Consider the following 21,763-nt stretch of genomic DNA (forward strand, 5'->3'; position numbering starts at 1 on the left):
TCAGTTCCAATCGGCATTCAGTCAGCCTGAGTCATCTGGAGCCGATTCGTACAGGTCCATGGGCAAGGTTTCCGACCGAGCGATTAAGATGTCCAATTCTGACAGCCGTTCTGAATCGGTTTGCCTGACAGGAAACGGCTGTCAGAAACTGAGTTGGGCTAGTATAAGGAAATTATAGCTAGCAAAGGTGGCAATGAAACTTATTGAAAAGAATACCTCTCTATATGTGAAGTGTTTAAATACATTCAATGAGCACCCTAATACAAACAAAGTGTACATATAGAAGATATTCTCATGATAAATGTATTTACTTATTTTTTGTATAGTTCATACCGTTACAGAATTTCAATTGTGCATGTAGAATTCAAGAATAAACATTTCAAAAAAATTAATTGGATTAGACAACCAACATAAGTATATACAGATCCAGATGATAGACGAAAAGTTGATTCAGGCCGTGCGCCAGATGTCTCAGAAACTGAGTTGGGGCCTGTGGGGATAACCATGGGACCCCTCTTGACAACCATGCCGAGTGTGGCAGGCATATGGGGTGCCCGTCACAGGGTGCAAGGTTTTTCCCAAGCACCCTTTTTTTCGATTGGAGCCTGTGTTATCATTCAGAACACAGGCTCCCATTGAAGTCAATGCGAGTCAGAAGAACGATGTTCAGAAGCATTGTAATTGGTGTGGTGGACTCGCAGAACCCGGTTTGGTTGGAAACTATTTTGAAACCGATTCGATCTGAAGGGTTTCCAACCAACATCATAGTTGGGCCCTAAAAGGGTAACATTTAATAGTCCTACTCCAAAATTATACCAATTTGAGGAAGGACATTTGAAAAAGGTGTTGGATGTTAAAGATGTGAAATTTACAATATCCATTTGTAGGAAAGTAGGATCTCCTTCTATGGTTACCCCAACTTTTTGCTTGATGTAATGCTGTTTCTGGCTAGTCTGACTGGAATCCTGGTAATCAGGACCCCAGTCTCTCTGCTTTCTCCCCTAAATTGTCATGTTAAGTACTTAGGTACATCCCAGGTTGGATACTGGGGTACCTTTATCAGACCCTGGTATATGGTACTAAGGTACCCAGGCCATAAGTACCCCAGAGTTCCCCCATAGGCTGAAGAATGCATTATGCTACCTATGGGAGACCATTCAAACTATCTCTACAGGCCTGCCATTGTAGCCTGTGTAAGCTTGTGCCAGCACCACTTATGAAAGATATAGGTTTCCCTACATTTAAGGTCACTGCACTTAAAACCAAAAAGTCACCCCTACAGCAGGCCTTTTCAATACTGAAGGCAGGGTGCTTGACTCTAAGTGTGAGGGTCCCCCTGCACGAGCTGGACACCCTGACAGCTTTCTGAGTCTATTCTCCTGTGTTGTAAGTGAGATAGGCATATAACTTATGGAGGGGCACTGCCTCATTATGTGATGACCATCTCGAAACTGGCTGAACCGAACCCTGTTGCGTTTGGTATCAAACATGCTAAAATCAGGGAGGTATGATTCCAAGCACTTTAAATGCCCTCCGTTAGGCCCTCAGTGCTCCCAGTGCCAGTCTTCTAGACCTGGACAGCACAACATGGCTGCTGACGACCAGAGACACGAGTTTGCCCTTGTGCTGCTGAGCCAAGCTCAAGCAGGGGAAGGCAGAACCATAGTCATTCTGTCACAGGGAGGTTTAGACACCTCCCAGACTGGGATTAGTGTATTGGGGCAGGGTGGGAGCACTTGCCAGTGCCACATATTCTGTGTGCAGGGCACATTTGGTGCCCTCAATGCATAGTCCAGCTCAAACCAGTTCAGGGAGCCATTGGCTCCTGCTCTGGTGCGAAACTGGACAAAGGACAGGAGAGTATCCTTCCCCTTGTCCAACCCCTCCTTAGGGAGGGACCACTATATCGTCCCCACCCTTTCCTTAGGGTATTTAAGGGATTACCTGTGGGTGGGTCCTAGATTCATCATGGGACATGATACAATTTAGACACCACTTCAACTTTGACCGTCTGGGCACTCTGGACTTCGCTGGACTTTGTTCTGGGCATCAATGCTGCAACTGGGGCAACTCCTGCTGTGCCTGATCTCTTTGACCTGCTCGTCTGCTGCAACATCCGTGCCTGTGCTCCATACAGGAACCCGTCCAGGGCCTGTGGAAATCCAAGACACCTGAAGGAATCTCCCTTGAAGTGAAGGAGTCACTTCTCTGCATCTGCAGGCATCGCAACCAAGCTGACTGGTCAGCTGATCCTGGGCTCTTATGAACCCCGAAACACTCATCAACACAGGTGGTCATTCTTCATATCCCTCGAGGCCTGCCCTGTCCTCTCACCAAGTTTGAGGCCAGTATCCATCATCGGAGCCACAGGAACCGAACCCCTGTACACCCCGTCGACTTGCCATTGAAATAGCTTGTTGGCTTCCTTCCACCAAGATCTTTGGACTCCAAGTAGCCCCAACCTCAAGCATCTCCAGTGTCGAGAATCTTGAACCACATTTCATTGCTTGCACAGTGGGCCCGCTTCTTTGGCATCTGCTCGAGTTCCTCTTGCAGCCTCCAGTGGCTCCAATGTAAGAGTCAGCTCTCCTGCCACCCCCAACATCGTTGGGCATTCGCCTTCCAGGCCTCCTGATCACTCCAGTGAGGCATAGCCTATGTCCCCTCTGCTTGCATGTTCTTCACATATTGAATTCACCGGACACTTTTACCTTCTCCAACAGTGGCATCTTTCTGAAATCTCCCATTGAGTACCACGACGGTGTCCGACGCCACTTCTCACCTATGCACCTGGTTTCCCTGGTGCAGGTATCCTGGTTCCTAAGGTATCCATGGCTGGGGTGGTTTTCTAACCTCTTGTCTTCCACTGGGTTTCTTCAGGGTCCACTGGGAAGGGTCCTCACTCTTTAAAATTGCAACTGTGTCTTACACACGGATTTGTACAAAGAACGGGGTCGTGTTGCTACACAGCACACAACCTCTGTGGGGCTCCTAGATACGCACCTTTGGTGGTTCCTTCAGTCCCCAGCACTTCTACGTCCTCTGACTATTGTCTTGACTCAAGTCATGGTTTGCTACCACTATTTTAGTATTTGGTTTTCTTCTCCCCCTGGGGACCACTGTGTATTTTGTGCTACTTACCTGTTTCTATTGCAAAGTAATGTAAGCATTGTGTATATTGGTTTTCTTCTCCCCCTGGGGACCACTGTGTATTTTGTGCTACTTACCTGTTTCTATTGCAAAGTAATGTAAGCATTGTGTATATCTCCAGCTAGGAGATATATGTATGTGTTAGTAAGTGTCTTATAATGAATACATATTTTTATAAATACACTGTGTGGTTCTTTTTCACTTAATCTATACCTATATGTTTGTGTTCTGTTAAACAAGCTGCTTTATACTCCTCCTGGACTAAGCCTGATGGCTGCTCTCCACAGCTACCACTTAGAGAGGTTTCTAAGGATGTCTAAGACCACTAAAATCACAAGACACAGAGTAGCCTTTATGAACCTTCAACATGAACTGCTCAGAAACTGACTTTCCTCTGCACTTGGGTCACCAGCTCATTTTGTTCGATGTGATATAGGTAAAGCTTGTGTGTGGGGAGGAAATCATTTCTCTACTCCATTGTCTTATGCGTACAAAAGTTGTCATTATGGGAGCAAACTGGGCAACTCTAACTCTTTCGGATGAACATCTCCTTACTAACCTATGCCGCTCTCCTCAATAATCCTCCTTAACTTTCCCCCACTTCCCCTAAACCATGACGACAACCGTCAACTCTGTCCTATGTTATTAACGAATCCTGGTGTTCTTCTTTTACCAATCCATATATTTGATTGTGTCCCCTGCCCGCCCTTGGGCCAGGTCCACCTCATTCACTCCTCTTTCCTCCTCACTGTTTTCATTCTTCTTCTGTCCTCTCTTTTTTGTGCGTAACCATCTCTCTTATTTTTCCCCCTTAAGCACCACCAGAAAAACCCTCCCGTCTGGTGTTATTTCCCATCACCCTCACCCTGCAAATCTCACTCATCCATTCCACCACGTTTCCAAATAAAATTTGTTATAAGGCCATGGAAAGGCAGTCCGAGTCATGCCAGAACAATGCTTGCTTTTCAAAGTATTTCCCAATACCCGAACACCCCACTCCCCTTTGATCTGCAAAATCCAGCCATTTTCCTATTGACCTTTCTCTATCCTAATAATCCTTGCCGGGGTTGATACTGCCACGGCTTATCGTAATCCACTCCTGGGACACTTAGGTCCGTTAGCCATTGTCCAGGCATTTTGCCTTGTATCGCTTGGATTTTAGCTTATCACGCTGGCCTGGCATTGTACTAATTTGTCCGGCCACATAGCTTTCGTGAGTGATTACAGCATTTATAGTTACCAGCATCTCCGCACGCATTTCCGTTTTTCTCTATTAAGAAGCAACTACAGACTCAAGGTTGGATCGTGTCTTGCAGGTTTATCATTCGGGCCTTTATCAAGGAAGCACCCACTGCTCGTAGAGTCACTGATTGACACGTGACTTCACCATCTAATATCGCTCTGGGGCCTTACGTGGCTACTTGGTCTACTCCAAGCCAGGTTAATCAGCGACCACAATTCGCCCATCATCTTATTTGGTATGTATGGTTTTTCACACTTTTGAACTTTCCTGTTGGGAGTGTTAGTTAATGTGATTGTTACTGCTTACATTTTCAACATGTTGATCCTTGACGATCTACCAGGCCCAACAACCCCTTTTCTGTTCATCTTTTAAGCTCTTAGTCTAATCAACGATTCTCTCATTTAACTGGTAGGGGTATTGAGCCCTAATTTATGACTAAGTATGATATTGATTAATATCACATGGCATCATTGCCGTTTATATATTCCCCCTTTTTGTTCTATGCCATTTTCTTGTATGATCCATGTATGGGTCCATTATACATTTAATAGATACATTTGTGAAGGAGCTGATCACATTTATCTCAATAACACACCATTTCATATATATAGGTTGACCGAAATAAGGTGCCCAAGATGCTCTATCTCATGAGGTTGTCTTGCCCATTGTGGATTGTTGAAGTTGTATTCATTGGTCGTGATGTGTGTTTTTTAACTAAATAATGTATATTTTGTGTATGATTTTTACCATTAATGCAATATTGTTTTTTGTGTTGTGTTCTGTGTTGTGTTTACGAGTAATAGTTTTAACATTGTTCATTTCCTGTGCCTATGTTTGTAATATGTGTACTAATGCTATTTCTGCCCTGACAAAGTTCAATCTTTTGAACGAAACGCGATGGCTGAGGCTTTTTGCACAGTTTGATGGGTTATGAAATAAAAAACTCATTTTTTACAAAGGAACTGGCCAGTCTTAATTCTTAAAACAGACACATTCGGTAGTGCACTGCTCCACTTCTCTCGAAATCCTTGCCAGTTTCCAGGCAACTCTCCACACCCTCCTAGCCATAATTCTCCATCCAGCAGAACATGGTCCCCTCCCAAATATCCTCCAAACTCCCCAAATCCTTCTTCATTAACTTGCCTTTGGGTACAGGACTCACTACAATAAAGAGATAATTGCTGAAGGAAGAGGAAATAGCTTTGGTATTTCCCAGAGATGATCCTTCAGTGTATTTATTTTTATTCAAGGGAAGGCACTGCTTTCAGGGCTTATAGAAGACCCTACTTCTCGAATATTAAGCACGCCCTACACAGAAATGTTCAAACCCATATTAATCCAATTAAAATAACTCTTCAAATCCCTTTTGTAGCAGTTACTCTCCTTCAAATAGCTGCTACCATACAATTATCTTGTTTGTTGTCATCTTGAATCTCTATCATAGCTGGGCCTCCCGACACCCATCTCTGAGACAATGGTGTCTCCTGCGCAGTCTCTCAAACTACATTATGTGCAGAAATGGTAGACACTGCTATTTGAGATTTTCTCCGAGCAAAACTGTGGCCTATAAAGCACTATCTGATCAATCAAAATCCCAAATTGCGGCTAGTCATCAAATCAATGCATTTAAATAATGTAAATTATATTAGGTTTCACAGGAAGACAGAGAGTGCTACGTTTTCAAACAATAGAGGATAATTAAAAGGTTAAAATGTTTACAGATTCAAAATCATCAAATTAATGGCAATCAATAATCAATATATGAATGTATTTGTTAATATACAATTCAAAGTAATTTAAAGCACTTAAGCAAGAGGCCGAATTATCATAAAGTTGCCTTAAATTTTTCCCAATAAGAGATCAACTACTCTACTCTAAGCTGTCTCAAAAGTGCACAAAGTATGTCTGGAAATTTCTGAAAGGTTCTGAACTCTCTTCTATACTGCACTAGCTTAAATCACACAATTCTAACATTTGCTGCACCTAGTACAGAACACTTCCATCAGGTTAAACTATAAAGATACAATCTGGAGCTCATTGGTTTCTTGTGGTCCTTCACAATACAGATTCTCTAAGCATCCTATAAACTTACAGTTATCTGATGACTCCCAAAAGTTAGCAATACTATGAACAGTCCTACATTAACTATAATCAATCTAAACATGAATAATATACAGTTAATATAATTTGCTTTTTTACAAGTTTTTTTTATTCTTTTTTATTGAGATCTTCTATACAACAAACATGAAATCAAAAAGAAAGAAGGGAAGGGGAAAGAAATAAAGTGGGATGATTAAGTGAGATCACCGCCTTTTGCTTGCGTCGTTGACAAATTATGATCTAAATTTTTACATAGTTACAAACGTAGTCCATCTTATGGTATTACAGACATTACAGTATATCCTCATCCCGTGGCACGTCACAGGCATATCACTGTTTCCACCTTGCAGTCAGATATCTTCTGACTTGATTTATACATTTTACTGGTAATTCAACTTTAGTGAAGCTGTACATGGGCCAACATGACTATCCGATGTCATCTTATACAGATCTAAGCCAATTGGTAATGGATATCATATATCCTTGGGGTGTGTACAGATCGGCATAAGTTCCCAGTAATGTGACAATTGGTCTCTGCCGTATGTAATGTCCCACGCCTTCACAGTTAGGGGAGATGCCTTTTTCCAATAAATTGCAACCTGTCTTTTGGCCAGGAGCAGCAGTAGAGCTGTTAGCTTTCTTGCTGCCGTCGGGGTGCTATGTACATAGCCCAACAGGGCCACTTATGGGGATTTTGACAGTGTTTGCTGGGTTATGTTCTCTAAATGAGACAGTACTGCTAACCAGAAGCGGCTATTGCTTGGCATTCCCAAGCTAGGTGTATAAAGGTTGCCTCTGGGGATCCACATCTCCAGCATCGTGTGTCAGGGTGTAGTCCCATGCAATGTAGCTGTTTCGGTGTGCGATAAATGCAGTGCAAAATTTTGAAGTGGATGAGCCTGAGGCATTTGATTACAGCAAAAGACCCATTGCTGGTCTGTGATGGCTTTTCTCATGTCTGGCTCTCAAGCAGTGTGTGACTGTGGGACAGTAATCAGGGACTCTGTTTGAGTGATGGTGTACGGTCTTGTGACTAATTTGCAGGTTGAGGTGATTTTGATTATATGTTCCAGTGTTGGTAATGACGGGGAGCCGCGGGAAATGTACTAAATGTACTGTATCTTGCCTTACATGCCGCTCTTATCTGGTAGTACAATAGCATGTCTAGTGCACAGTATTGTGGTGAGCTGCACATTTGCTGCAGCGTAAGGAACGTCCCGTCAGGGAACAGATCACCCCCGGTTATAATTGTATGTGTTTGCGCTCTAATTCTTGCAACATTTTCCAGTAATGGTGGGATCAGTGGGTTCACCACTACAAGCACAGATGGCGCGCATAGTACCGTTTGTTTTGCTCTCTTACAAAGTCCTTCCAGGCTCATCTCAGTGTTTATGTAGTGTTGATTTTGCGACTGGGGCATTTGTATTGTTGATAGAGGACTGTATTTAGGGGCAGGCCACTTTATCTCTTTCAATGGCGACGTGCGGTTGAAATGGCGTTGGGTGCTGCCAGTAGTGTAGAAATTGAGCCTGGGCACAGTAAGCAAACACCTCGAAGTCTGGAGCACCATATCCTCCCATCGCAAACTGTAAAGTGAGAATACCCCAAGATATCCTGGGTTGGTTCCCCACCCAGACAAGTTCAATTATACTGGACTGGAGGCGCTTAAAACATTGTGCAGTTAGTGGCATAGGTATGATTAGGAACAAATATAATAGTTTTGGAATAATAATCATTTTGATGATTGTGATGCGACTTGCTAGCTATATATAGGGGGAGATTGTTCCACCTTTGAATTCTGTCGTCTATCCATCCCATTACCTTACCATAGTTCTCCAAACAGATTTCCGGCACTTCACTACTGAGCCAGAATCCCAGGTACCTCGTCGGACCGTCTGCCCAAGTTATGGGATATTCCGAGACAAATTGAATAGTGCCTGTCGTTAATGGAAGTATAGTGGATTTGGCCCAGTTTATGTGGATCACGGTGAGGACCCCATAGCGCACCAGTTCTCTAGTCACAGGCGCAAAATTCACCTCAGGATCTATAAGATATAAAGTCATGTCATCAGTGTACATTGACACAATCAGTCCTCTGGAGGTGAATCCTATTCCACAATTTGTGTGGTGTTGTCTAAGTCTAGCTGCTAGTGGTTCTGTGGCTATGGCGAATAGCAGGAGTGATAGTGGGCGGCACTTACATGTGCCCTCTGTTATTTCTATTGGTTCTGATATTAGCCCATTTACTTTAACTCTGGCAGTGGGTAAAGTGTACAGTAGTTTAATTTGCTGAATGAAAATAGGGCTAAAGCTCAGACGGGTTAGGAGTGCAAAGAGGAATTTCCATTCTAAAGAATAAAACGCCTTTGTGGCATCTAACAGGTTGGCAATGGCTGACACGAGAGGGGCCACCTAGTGGAGGAGTGCAAATACTGTGCGTAGGTTGTGGGAAGTAGAGAGCCCGGAATAAAATCCGATTGGTCAGGCCGCGCTATTAGCGGGAGTAGTGGTTGTAACCTGTTGGCCTGAAGTTTAGCAAATATTTTAGCATCCAGATTTATTAATGAAAGTGGGCGGTATGAGTCGCATTTTGTGGGGTCTCTGTCTGGCTTCAATAACGTTATTATGGTCACTTCGCTCATTGATTGCAGTAGTATACCTGGCTCATGGGCCTCTTGATAAGCCTCCAGTAGCCATGGAGCCAGTAGGTCCACATATTCTTTATAAAATTTGCCAGTGAGACCGTCTGCACCGGGGGCCTTGTCTGGCGGCAGGCTATGGATCACTTGTCGGATATCATCTCCCGAGAATGGGATATCCAAGTATTCCTGGTGTGCCCTGCCCAGCCACAATAGCTCAAGCGAGTCTAGATACCCCGTTATTTCAGAGTCGGTTGGATCTATTTGGGACTTCTGGTGTTGAACAGGACGGTGGTGCATCAGGATTGTGAAGTTCAGCAATGTACGCCGAACCTCTTGGTGGTCTGAGGAGGCCTGCCTGTGTCTTCCCCGTCTCCCTCCCCATAGCTACCCGCCTGCGCATATTTATGCAAGTATTTAGTTTACCTCTCTGCCTCTTCCTGGAACTCCGTCAGTTTGACTCATATACGAGCTAACAGCTTGGGTGATTGGGCATGGAAGTATTGCCATTCTAGGTCACGGATTTTGTGTTCAAGTTTTGTCTGCATAGACCGTATATCTAACCACCTTGAATGCCTACCAGGTAGTTCCCCCAGAGTCCACCGTTCCCTCATTACGCTCAATATATTATTTTATTTTGTTGTGTATCTCTTCCTGAAACACAGAGTCAAGAAGTGCATTTGGTAGGAAGCGCCAAGTAAATGGTTGGATATAGGGCTTCGGGACTCGGAGCTGAATCAGTAAGGGAGCATGATCTGAGAGTGTCCGTGGGTAGTGTGAGACATCTACAACCCATGAATGCAGGTCTTTGGAGGTTAATCAAAAGTCCAGTCTGGACCACGCGCTATGTTACTGGGTTATGCAGGTGCCCCCTCGGACGGTTGGGTGTAGTTCGCGCCACAAGTCTGTTAAGTGCTAATCTCCTATTATATGCCGGAGCACAGCTGGCACTTGTGGACTGTGCGTGCAGGAGATGCCCACTCTGTCTTCTTGTGTTGACAGTACAACATTAATCGCTGCATTTCCCATTGACTGAATCCTGTGCCATACTTGGTTATAAAAAAATCAGTACTGTCAGTGTTAGGGCCATATGTGTTAGCAATTATGACCTGTTGGTCATATAGTTTGCACTGCAGCAGTATGTAACGCTCCTCTGTGTCTATAGTGGTCTGATGTGTTTTCCATGGAATTCCTTTCCGTATCAGAATTGCCACCACGTGAGAATAGTTTGAGTAGCTGGATGTAAACACCTCTCCCCAGCGAATGGACCTCTGGATGGGTCTCAATGTGTCTTTCAAGTGTGTTTCTTGCAGAAGGCAGATATCTGCTCTGTGACTGACAAGATATGAATGTACTAGTCTTGTCTTCCTATGATCAAGTGATACATTTCAGCAAGGACATCTTAGGAGTCATATATGGTGTACCAGTGGTGCAAGGTTGTGCCACGTAACGCGTGGTTTCCTGTCCGTGTGGTGTGACATGCCTGGGAGCATCGTCCACATGTATTTAATGGGCATATTTTAGTGTGGCCTGGAAACAGTTTAAAAACTAATGGAGCAGCATCGTCAACAATCTTACATTGAGCAGTATTGAACTGCAACAATTAACAACGCAAACCCACCCCGTCCCACACTAACCCCCCAATCAGGTTGTGTACACATCCTAGTTAACAACCATAAACTGTTGTACTTCTAGATGACCTAAGGTTATTGGGAATTATCCCCCGGGAGAACGTGGGGTCACGGGCGAACTTCCCTGCTGCATACTGCAGGGTGGCCTTGCCCTCTGAAAACACCACATAGAATTCTTCATTCAATTTTATGTTCCATACACCATTAGGTGATGCCCGTGCTTCGCCCTCTCATTCTTTTGTAGATTAATCTATTATCACACAGTGGGGCCCTTGTGCCCTCCCCCAGTTAGCAAGGATGTTCAGTGGTGTTTTGAGCGTTTGTGTTACATTGGAAAACTTATCTGCTCAGTCACGTGGGATCAGTTCTTGTGCCTGGGACCTGCTCAGGTGTCCTTCTGGCGAGACCTCTCCCGGTTGCTTCTGTGATCTATGCACTTTGGCTGCTTGTTTCACAAAGTTCAGTGCAGCTTTCACATCTATGAATATAGTGGGTTTACCATTCCTGTGTACTTTCAGCTTGGCAGGGTATATCAGAGCATACTTCGTTCCTGACTGCTGTAGTAGCCTCTTCAACGGGAGAATCTCTCTGCGGGCTGCCTGGACCTGTTGAGTAAAATCGGGATATAGAGATATGACATTCCCTTGGTACTGCACGGATCCCGCTCCCTGGCAAGTCTCAGGATCGCATCTCGAAAATTTAAAATCCGGGCGAGGATGAGGCACGACTGTGCACCCGGAGGCAGTCTGCGACTAAGGGAGCGGTGCTCTCCTTTCTGTGAGGAACATGTTAGAAAGTTCAGCTCCAAATAGTTCTTTCTGCATAGATTCTACAAACCATTTGGATGTCTGTGGATTCCGAAATACCAGTAATGCGCAGGTTGTAGCGCCACGATCTGGCCTCCAAATCCTAATTTTTGGCCTTGATGAGGTTTAATACTGAGTCCATATATAGTTGTACTTTCTTGACTTTCTGTCTGTATATCGTCGGCATCAGAGACCCTGGTTTTGAGTGCGTCTATTCACTTTTTTGTGCTTTTGAATGCTTGAGTGATTTGATCCATCGGGCGGCCAGGGTGTCTATTTTCGAGTCTATGGCTTGGAGGCTGGCATTTATGTCCTTTAACATTGCTTGAATGTCATCATCTGGAGCAACATTCATGGCTGTGTCACCTGCGTCCTCTGGGGCGGTGAGTCCCCCTTCCAGTTGTTTGTTGGTCTTTTTATCAAACGTCAGCCGGTGTTGTTTGGCATCCGCTTTCCCCATGACTGTTGTGTCTGGTTGGTGGTGTTGGGGGGGATCTCACCCAGCCCTCCAACATGTTTCCGGATTTCACAGTGGGCAGTACCACGTGTGCGGTCAGCGAGGTCCACAATGTCGTTTTCTGTGTCCCCTCGCGTTCCACTGGCTATCTTCTGTCATTCGTTTGTGGGGCACTGTTGTGGGGGGGTGTAAATCAAGTGCGTAGTTCACCTCTGCACTGCCACCTGCACTTGCAATCACAAAGCATATACCACCACACTGTTGTGTGAGTGCACTTTCCACAGCTAATATGGCACCATTTTCCAGCACTCTACATGTAGGCTCGGTCTGCGCCCTACTAGCTGCTCGAGTTCAGCATGCTCAGGGCCCGACAATCCTGATTTCAAGAGCCCCCGGTGTGTAATTTGTGAAGCGAGTAGATCACCTCTGCTCTCATCCCCAGCATAGAGTGCCGTCACGGAATCAGATCCAGTGCAGGGGTTAGTCAGCGGGAGCCATATTGGAGTGCTTAATCACCCTGCCGCAGTGCTCACAGCAGCGCGCAGATGGGCGCTTTATTTCGATTCTAAGCATTCAGTGCAGCTGCTAGCCAATTTCGTGGGGGCCCGCCCGGCCACCGCGTCGCACACCTCTGTCAGATTGTCAGCATCTGGACGGTGGTGTTATGGAGGCCATGTCATCAGCGTCCGTATGTTGCTTTTATTAAGGTCCCACTATGGAGGTCTTGTTAGGCCCTGTTACGGAGCTATTGTACACTCCCGCAATATCAGGGCGCCCTGCTGTTCACCAGGCGGCAGATGCTGTATGTTTTCGTACGCCCCCCCCGGGGTGCTTTATTCCAATCACAGGTATGCGGTGCCACCGCAAGTCAGTTTCGTGGGGACCCGCCTAGCCACCACGTCACTCACCTCTGCCCCGTCATCAGCGCCCGTACGGTGCAGCTATGGATATCCTGTATACCTCCACAGTGTCAGGGCGCTCCGGTGTTCACCAGGGGCAGATGCAGTATTGTTCCGACACCATTGCAGGAAAGGAACCACCCGAACATGGGTTGGCGGTTCCGCAATTCCATTTAGGATGCGACCGCACATAGGGCCAATTACAATGTCGGGAGGAAAGCATCTGACAAAAAGTCGCAGTCGGAGCGTAAAGAGGCCGGTCATTTCGACCGGCACTCAAAGTATTCCTGTTGCTCGAAACCGAACCAAAACCCCTTATGGCCGGCGATTCCGCCATCGGGATTACGATGTCGGATTCCCTTAGCCTTTCTGTGCTGTCCTTTCCGACACAGAAAGGCTGTCGAAAAGTGACTTTGAGGGCCCCCTTGCCCCCCGGCCTACGGTTGATGGCCGATGGGGTGCCTAAGGAACCTCCCTGTAAAATCCTGCACTGTGTGGCAGGCACCTTGGGGTGCCTGTGACAGGGTGCAGGGTTTTACACACACACCCCATTTCCCCATAGGAGGTCATGTTATGACCAGTTTATGCCGGAACACAAGCTCCCATAGGCAGCAATGGGAATCTGACCAAATAGTGTTCAGTCACATCGTAATCGGCGGTCGGAACCACAGATCGCCTGTCGGTCGATCCCGAGTCTGAGGTGTTGGTCTGAGGCAATTCCGAACGACATCGTAATAGGCCCCATAGTGCGGTCAGAAACTTCAATCTTTCAATGGGAGCTTGTGCGGCAGGCTGAAAATGCTTGCAGCATAAGCTCCCATTGCCCATTGAAAAATGGCAGTTAGAAAACATTGGCATCACATGGTGCCTGTCACATGGTGTAGGAATGTTGAGGAGGGTACCATAGGCATGATTTCCATAAATAGCAGTATTTAAAGAAATTTAAAAGTATCAGATAAAAATTGATTGTGCTTACCCTCTTCAGTTCTGAAGCATCTTTTGTATTCCCAAGTGAAGTTTCGCCTTCATTACAGACCATGTTAATTGCATGTTCTACTAGGTCTAATGCCGTGAAGTGTAATGGGTTTTCTTCCTGAAAAGTCTGAAAATTAAGAATACAAAACACTCATGAATGCACAAATAATCTGTTTTTTTTATCTTTCTATATCATTGGGATCGTAGTGTTTTTTTAGAGCGAAACAAGTTTTCAAGATTTAGCCAGGTTTATAAAGCATGAGCATACTTTTTTTTTAAACATAAGTATCAACAATTGGTTTCAGGAAAGTCCAACAGAAGTGGTAGATTTGCACCATGATTGGATTAGCACATAGTAAGATCTATTCAGAATCGAGCCCAGAAGAACACTGTCTCGATAAGACATTTTGAGAATTTGAAGAGGAGGGCAGCAGGTGCTCTTTGTCCAAGGTTGAGCACGTTTTGGGGGTCATGCTTCTATTACAATATGTATTTACACATAAGTAGTATATTTGACCTGTTACTTACTAATACAGTTAACACAGCTGCACATCTAGGTGATGCTTCGTCACTTTCCCAGGCATATGTTTCCCTAGTAACAAGCCGCTATATCAATCATAAACCAAAAGAGAAACACAGATAAAGTTTTGATTCCCGGGCGCAGGAGAGCTTCTGACAAACCTTAGGATGACAGTTTGAGAGATTAACTAGATATGACTAATTAGATATTTAGATGTTTGGCGAGCCTTGGAAGTAACAAGGCACATAGAAAAATAACAAACATGCCTGAGGTTTATCTTGGTCAGTTTTTACTGTGTTAGTATTTGAGAAAGTCTCCTGATTAACTTGGGGATTCCAAATATTGTATTAACCATGACTACCTTTCAGGATTTGATAGAAACGATAACAGTGCCATTTAATTGCATCAGAAATACATTTATCATGCCCGGCCATCCCTGATCAGAAGCAATACCCAATGCAATATTTGTAATCACTGTAATACCCATGAAAAATCGAGCATATTTGTCTGAATAATGAACTCTCCCTACTGAGATGTGCTGTAAAGAAGATGATAAAGAGTGAGCCCCTGTACCCTTTAACTTGAATGAATTGGTACTATCTGCCTGATCAAGTGATAATCATAATCGCAAAACACACATTAACATTTGGATTTCTAGATGCATATTCAGAGTCAAAGTCAGAGAAATAAAGTATGTCCTAGTGATAAAGAATAAAGACTTGGAGTTGTGAACCTTCAAGTAGTGAATCACCATTGAGAAATCAAAAGACTCTTGTAACAGGCCACAGATGTGATGACTTTGTAGCAGGTTCCTTCTCACTGGTTCCCTTAATGGTTGAAACAATATAAATGCATTGATCTTATCAATTGTTAATTAAATGGTCAAGAATGCTGTTGGTGTAATTTGAAACTTTGAGGATTTATAAATGGATAAAACCTAACGGGCTAATTTATCATATTCAAAATTATATAAAGGTTTTAGTAGGGAGTGGGATTGTGCGTGAGATGCGCCACAGCTTATTAAAGAGAACATTGTAGCCAATATATGCACTGGACACTGATGGTTCAGGTGCACTGAAATCAAATAATTCCTATTTGCTAATATTAGACTCTTCAATAAAGGGCAACATTTGAGAGGGGGTCTCACTGGGGTACTCGTTAACCGTTTTGTTTGGCACACATCTTTGCATAGTACATTTAATGCCTTTTGGGTATTCAATTTGAGACGATATCTTGTGTCTGTATCTTGATTGTCAACAAATGCAGAGCTCTCTTTGCCTTAATATATACAGTTATCCCAAGTACCAATGGTTTGATTTTTGGCTAACTTGTAAAAAACAAGGGTTCCCTGAAGGAATGGATAAGAACACAACCCCTAGGTCAGGGAATAACACAGTGAAAGTATCAACCTAGGCAGTAGAAAGAAACTTGCCCACGTAATAGTGGTAGGACATGAACAACTCACTTCCAGTTAAAGGCAATTTTTATTAAACATAAGGCAACAAAACATAATTACAGTTATAGAGTTAAATAGCATGTAACCATGCAAAGGGGGCAGAAATTAAGACAATTGTGAAACAAATTACTTTATGAAATAAAATACATAAAACAACAATAATTCATAAAAGACACATATAGACTCTCTATAAACAACATATAATGAGTATTTTGTCGAGTATTTTGTCGACGCGCGTTTTGGCGACCAGCGCCTTCTTCAAGACAGTAACTCAAAATACTTCCAAGCTACAAAGTTCTGTAAATGTCACTCTCATTGGATGTCTGAGTTGTAACACTGTTATATCACTTCAGTTAAGTCTACTTTTGAGATAAAAAGGGTGAGCTTCTTGATAAAATGATTTGATGAAAGAAGCTTGTATAAAAGGGCGTGTCCGAGGACCTTGATAGCGATCGAAGGAAAACACGCTCAAAACTAAATTCGATAAAAACAATCAGGGCAGCAATTCGTCCTGAATTAGTACTTGATAGTATCTACGCCTCCACCTGACAACTGAACAAAATAGTCTGCAATTCAGCTTGTGGTAAAATAGTGCTAATAATAGCGCGATTATTTCTTTAAGCTGGGTTCTGTGCCAGACGAGTGTTCTAAGTTCACAATATCGGGATTTGGACAATTACTTGTAATGATTAATTGAGTCATGCAGACACGGTCTGGCCAAATTCGACTGGAAAAATTAATGGATTTGCAAACCAGTCCTGAGGCGCGCAGCGTCTTAGCGAGTGGAGGCGGGTCGGCAGGATGCTCTCGATTATGCGGAATGCACCAAAACGGTTTTGGTGCATTCCGCATAATCGAGAGCATCCTGCCGACCCGCCTCCACTCGCTAAGACGCTGCGCGCCTCAGGACTGGTTTGCAAATCCATTTATTTTTCCAGTCGAATTTGGCCAGACCGTGTCTGCATGACTCAATTAATCATTACAAGTAATTGTCCAAATCCCGATATTGTGAACTTAGAACACTCGTCTGGCACAGAACCCAGCTTAAAGAAATAATCACGCTATTATTAGCACTATTTTACCACAAGCTGAATTGCAGACTATTTAGTCCAGTTGTCAGGTGGAGGCGTAGATACTATCAAGTACTAATTCAGGACGAATTGCTGCCCTGATTGTTTTTATCGAATTTAGTTTTGAGCGTGTTTTCCTTCGATCGCTATCAAGGTCCGCGGACACGCCCTTTTATACAAGCTTCTTTCATCAAATCATTTTATCAAGAAGCTCACCCTTTTTATCTCAAAAGTAGACTTTACTGAAGTGATATAACAGTGTTACAACTCAGACATCCAATGAGAGTGACATTTACAGAACTTTGTAGCTTGGAAGTATTTTGAGTTACTGTCTTGAAGAAGGCGCTGGTCGCCGAAACGCGCGTCGACAAAATACTCGACAAAATACTCATTATATGTTGTTTATTGAGAGTCTATATGTGTCTTTTATGAATTATTGTTGTTTTATGTATTTTATTTCATAAAGTAATTTGTTTCACAATTGTCTTAATTTCTGCCCCCTTTGCATGGTTACATGCTATTTAACTCTATAACGGTAATTATGTTTTGTTGCCTTATGTTTAATAAAAATTGCCTTTAACTGGAAGTGAGTTGTTCATGTCCTACCACTATTACGTGGGCAAGTTTCTTTCTACTGCCTAGGTTGATACTTTCACTGTGTTGATTTTTGGCTAAGGAATTGAGAAACGAGCGGTCTCAACTATTCAGGGATTGACAGGGATAAACGAGGGCATGCTGTTTTTTGGTGTGCAATTTTATCATAACAACAACAGCTGCCTCATACAGCTCATATACATGCAATACCTGCCTGCTCCCATACATCTGATATGTGCATGTGCATGTTCAGCCTTTCCCGCTCAATCAGAACAGTCTCTTGTCCTCAAGTACTCTGTGAGAAGCCTCCAAACGTCCTCGGACCTTAATGGCTCTGGCAACACCTTGGCATAAAGCTCCATGTTTTCTTTGCAGTACCCTAAGTCCTTTATCCAATGCTCTAGCTTGGGTGCCAACTTACTCCCCCAGTGCACTGCCAACCTCCTCTTGGCCAACAGCAAAGCTATTGTTACAAATGTACTCACTCTACCTCTCGGGTATTGAATTAGTCCAACAAGCAGACCTACGGGCTACAGTGTATTGTGGTGTCTGTCATGATCTGCATTTGTTGAACCACCAACTCCCAGAACCCACGTATCTGGGGACACTCTCAATTGAGGTGCAGAAAGTCCGCTCCCAGTGTTCTTCATCTCTGACATATGTCATTTGTACAGTCTAGCTGGCATGTGGTATAATTGGTGTAAGTATTTGAAGTGAATTATATGCAAATTGCAGTTATACGTTAATGACTCAGTCTGCTTACAACATTACACACAGTCCTCTGTATAATTTGGAGTTAAGGCTACTCATTCCAGCGGGCAAAGCTGTGGTTGTGATCAGTCATTGTTTTATCCCTAGCCATTTTGCATAATTTGGTTACCAATTTATCCTGCGTGGGCTACCCAGAAGTACCTGTAGGGCATGCAGCGTCTGTGGTTCCTCTGGGAATGTGGGTTAGAGCTCCCTCACAGCCGCCCGGAATCTATGGTACATGAATGCAAACAGCGGTGTTTGGTTTCATACGTATTGTAAATCCTCTATCTTTAGAAACCTGCCTTGTCCTGCATTTTTTCTATACCTGTCTGCTGTAGTGTATTCAATGCCCCCATCTGCTGCATAACCGATAAGGCTGGATGGTGCGCTAATGAGAGCAGCGGGGCATATAGCTTGCCAAACTGCCGCAGTATAACAGTTTGCGTTGATTTTGGTTCAGGGTATCTCTCATTTATAGTGCAATAGTATACTCCGCAGGGGGATCGGATGTACATCCCCGTCCTCTACCGCTAGATGTGGGGTGTATCCATGGGAATTATGCCAACAATGTGCAAAATTCCCTTGGGCACATAAGTATTACAAATATAGATCTGGCACACTAAAGCCCCATCTTTGTAGTCCAAGGTGAGCGTTTCCCACTTAAGCCGTGGCTGTTCACCCCCAGAAAAGCTTTACCAGTTGGGAGCATATATTTTTGAATAGCTGGCTGGGTACTGCTACGGGAATATTGATGAAGAGATAAAGAAACATGGGATAAGGGTGATCCTGTCTGCAAGTGACAGCGGCAAATGTACCCAGCTGCTCACTTGTTTCGCAAGCTTATCAAGTGCCTTGCCGTAGTTCTCTTGTACTACCAAATCCGGGTCCATATTCCCAGATTCTTGATGGGCTGCATCGACCATTCAAGAGGATACTCCAGTTCGTGCAGGGTTGTGCACTCGGTCAGGGGAATTATCATATGATTTGTTCCAGTTTATACAAAGCCCTGAAAACCGCGCAGAATGTGTATATTTGCTGGGGATTGCCGAAAGGTGTTGCTCCGGTTCTCGGATGAAGAGCACCATATCATTCGCAAACAAGGAGATATTGATGGGCCACAATTTGAAATGCAATGCAGACTCTCTATGACGCTGTCTAATGATGCATGCCAGTGGCTCTAACATCAAGGAGAACAACAGCATGCCTCTATAAATAGATAGTGGTTCCGATGAAATACCATCTATTCGGACTCTCTCCACTGGGCCTGCATACAATATTTCTACCTATTGTCTGTAACTTTCAGGAAGCCCCATTCTTTGCAATATTGTGAACATGTAACGCCACTCGATAAAGTCAATCGAATCTGCATAATGATGAACCTGACCAGGTTGTGGTCCGATAATTTTATTGGCAGTCGCTCTATGTCTGTCACTCAGGCGTTCACCCCTCTGCTCATCCCCCAATAGTCAAGCCTAGACCAGCTGCCATGTGTGGTGGATGTATGTGTGCCCTCCGAACTATCTGGATTACAGATTCTCCAAAGGTCGGTCAGGTCCAGCTCGACCATCCTGTCCCTTATAATACTGGTCGCCTCGGGATTGTGCCCACCCTGCTGGCTTGACTTATCCTTGCCAGGGTCCAGATAAAGGTTCAGATCACCCCCCCCCATATTATGTCTGAGTGCTGCTGCAGCGCATTTAAGATGTCTACTTAGAAATCTGGCTCGTCTATATTCGGCCCATATGCATTTACTAAGGTGAAGAGTGTTCGATGAATTCTACCCTGTAGTATGGCATAGTGCCCCCTGTCATCTATTACAGAGTCAGCCATCGTGAATAGAGTGCCTTTTCTTATGAGCGTTAGTACTCCCCTTGCATATGTTGATTAAGATGATGCCAGCTTGACCCCAGCCCAGTGTGTGCCCACCCTCGCCTCTGTGTACTTCGTTAGATGGGTTTCCTGCAGCAGCGCCACCTGGATATCAGGTCTGGTGAGATAAGCTGTAGTGTAGTTCCTATATTCCCAATAGGCTCTGCGCATTGGAATAACATAAACGATAGTTTAGACGTATGACTGAGGTTGACTAGGTCTCTACTGAATATGTTAGACTTAATTATGAATGCCAGCTAGCTCAGAGGTCACTAGAAACTTTCTCGAGTGAACAGGTAGGAGTTAACTTTCCTGAATAGACAAGAAGGGATTAGTTTCTGACAACCGCATAAACATGACAACTTTGCTCCCTCCAGAATAAGGAGTATATCTCCAGAGTCGCAGAAACAATAGATAACTATTTCACTCACTCAATCGTGCATACTTAGTTTCACCAGAAGCGTAGAGAAATAGAGAGACGGGCGTTTTCAATAAAAGTGGTTATTTATTGAACAGTCTTCTTTCTCATGCAATAGAAGTGAGTTGCCACAATTGCAATACTTGTTATAAAGTAAAGTGTGTACAGTAAAAGGAGTATTATGAAATAATACTGTAAAAGCATGGTAAAGTTTCTAAGCCATACTGTGTTTAAAATAGATAAAATATATACAATATAAAACCATGACTAAACGTACTCAACTGGTGCTTCTAAGATACGCCTACCCCGGTGTACCTAACCTAAGCCTAGTACGTGGGAAGGAGTAAGTGAGCTGCAGTTTAAGTTAAGATAGTTTGGCCAGGAATCTGAATAAAGAATTCTCTGAGGATCTAATCAGCTCCGTACCTTGGATAGAGAATGAAGGAGGTCTTGTATCTCGTTCTCAGGACTCGATCTCCCAGCAATCCGCAAGGGTGACTGGAAACACTGGAGCTGGATTTCTCGGCAGGAGAAAAGACAGCGTCTCTCTCAGTGCGTCAATGGGAGGGTCGGCTTCCTTCGGCGCTTGCCACAGCAGGGCATCGGGCAAGTAGACAGATGATCTGCTCCAAAACCACCGTGTGTTTGCTAGGGCAGCTGTTGGTATATTTATACCTGCAAGGTGCAGAGTTTGACGTAAGGTTGGACATAAGATGTCACTAAGAACTTACAGTACTTTCAGGACTCCAGGAGTTCTTGGACAAATCAAAACAAAAGCAGGGGGGATTTCCCGGGCTGCTGGAGGCTTGGTTTGTTTAAAGAACGCGTTGTACTTTCTAGGAGTCTATGGGAGTAGCCTTGCCGTATTTGGACTGCATTGGCTATTACTAAATATGGATATGATTCTTATGCCTTTATAAGGATATGATATGTTATAACCACATAAGGGCATAAATCGGGAATATCTAAATAGGGTCCTAGATACGTTCACAACACCCACTCCACGTATAATGTCCATCATTACTAAATACTAAGCAATATTAAACATATAACTATGCATGTGTTTTCCAGCCCACCTCAAAATACATAAAATACATTTGAAATGGTATATACACGAAAAATGAGTAGTATACTGTACGTTTTTAAGCAGTGATATCATTCTGATAATGCAAATATAGTACGT

The 21,763-nt window shown here is 43.9% G+C and overlaps 1 protein-coding gene across 1 annotated transcript in view; it reads right to left on the reverse strand.

Moving 5' to 3' along the window:
* Positions 1-21,763, reverse strand: part of LOC144784001 (uncharacterized) — a 1,599,281-nt gene that overhangs the window by 535,123 nt on the left and 1,042,395 nt on the right. The window contains exon 21 of the mRNA XM_078662713.1: positions 13,902-14,018. Within this exon, the coding sequence (XP_078518839.1) occupies positions 13,902-14,018 (117 nt within the window). The remainder of the gene's footprint in view (positions 1-13,901; positions 14,019-21,763) is intronic.

This window comes from Lissotriton helveticus, chromosome 10 (assembly GCF_964261635.1).
Source record: "Lissotriton helveticus chromosome 10, aLisHel1.1, whole genome shotgun sequence".
Lineage (NCBI taxonomy): Eukaryota > Metazoa > Chordata > Amphibia > Caudata > Salamandridae > Lissotriton > Lissotriton helveticus.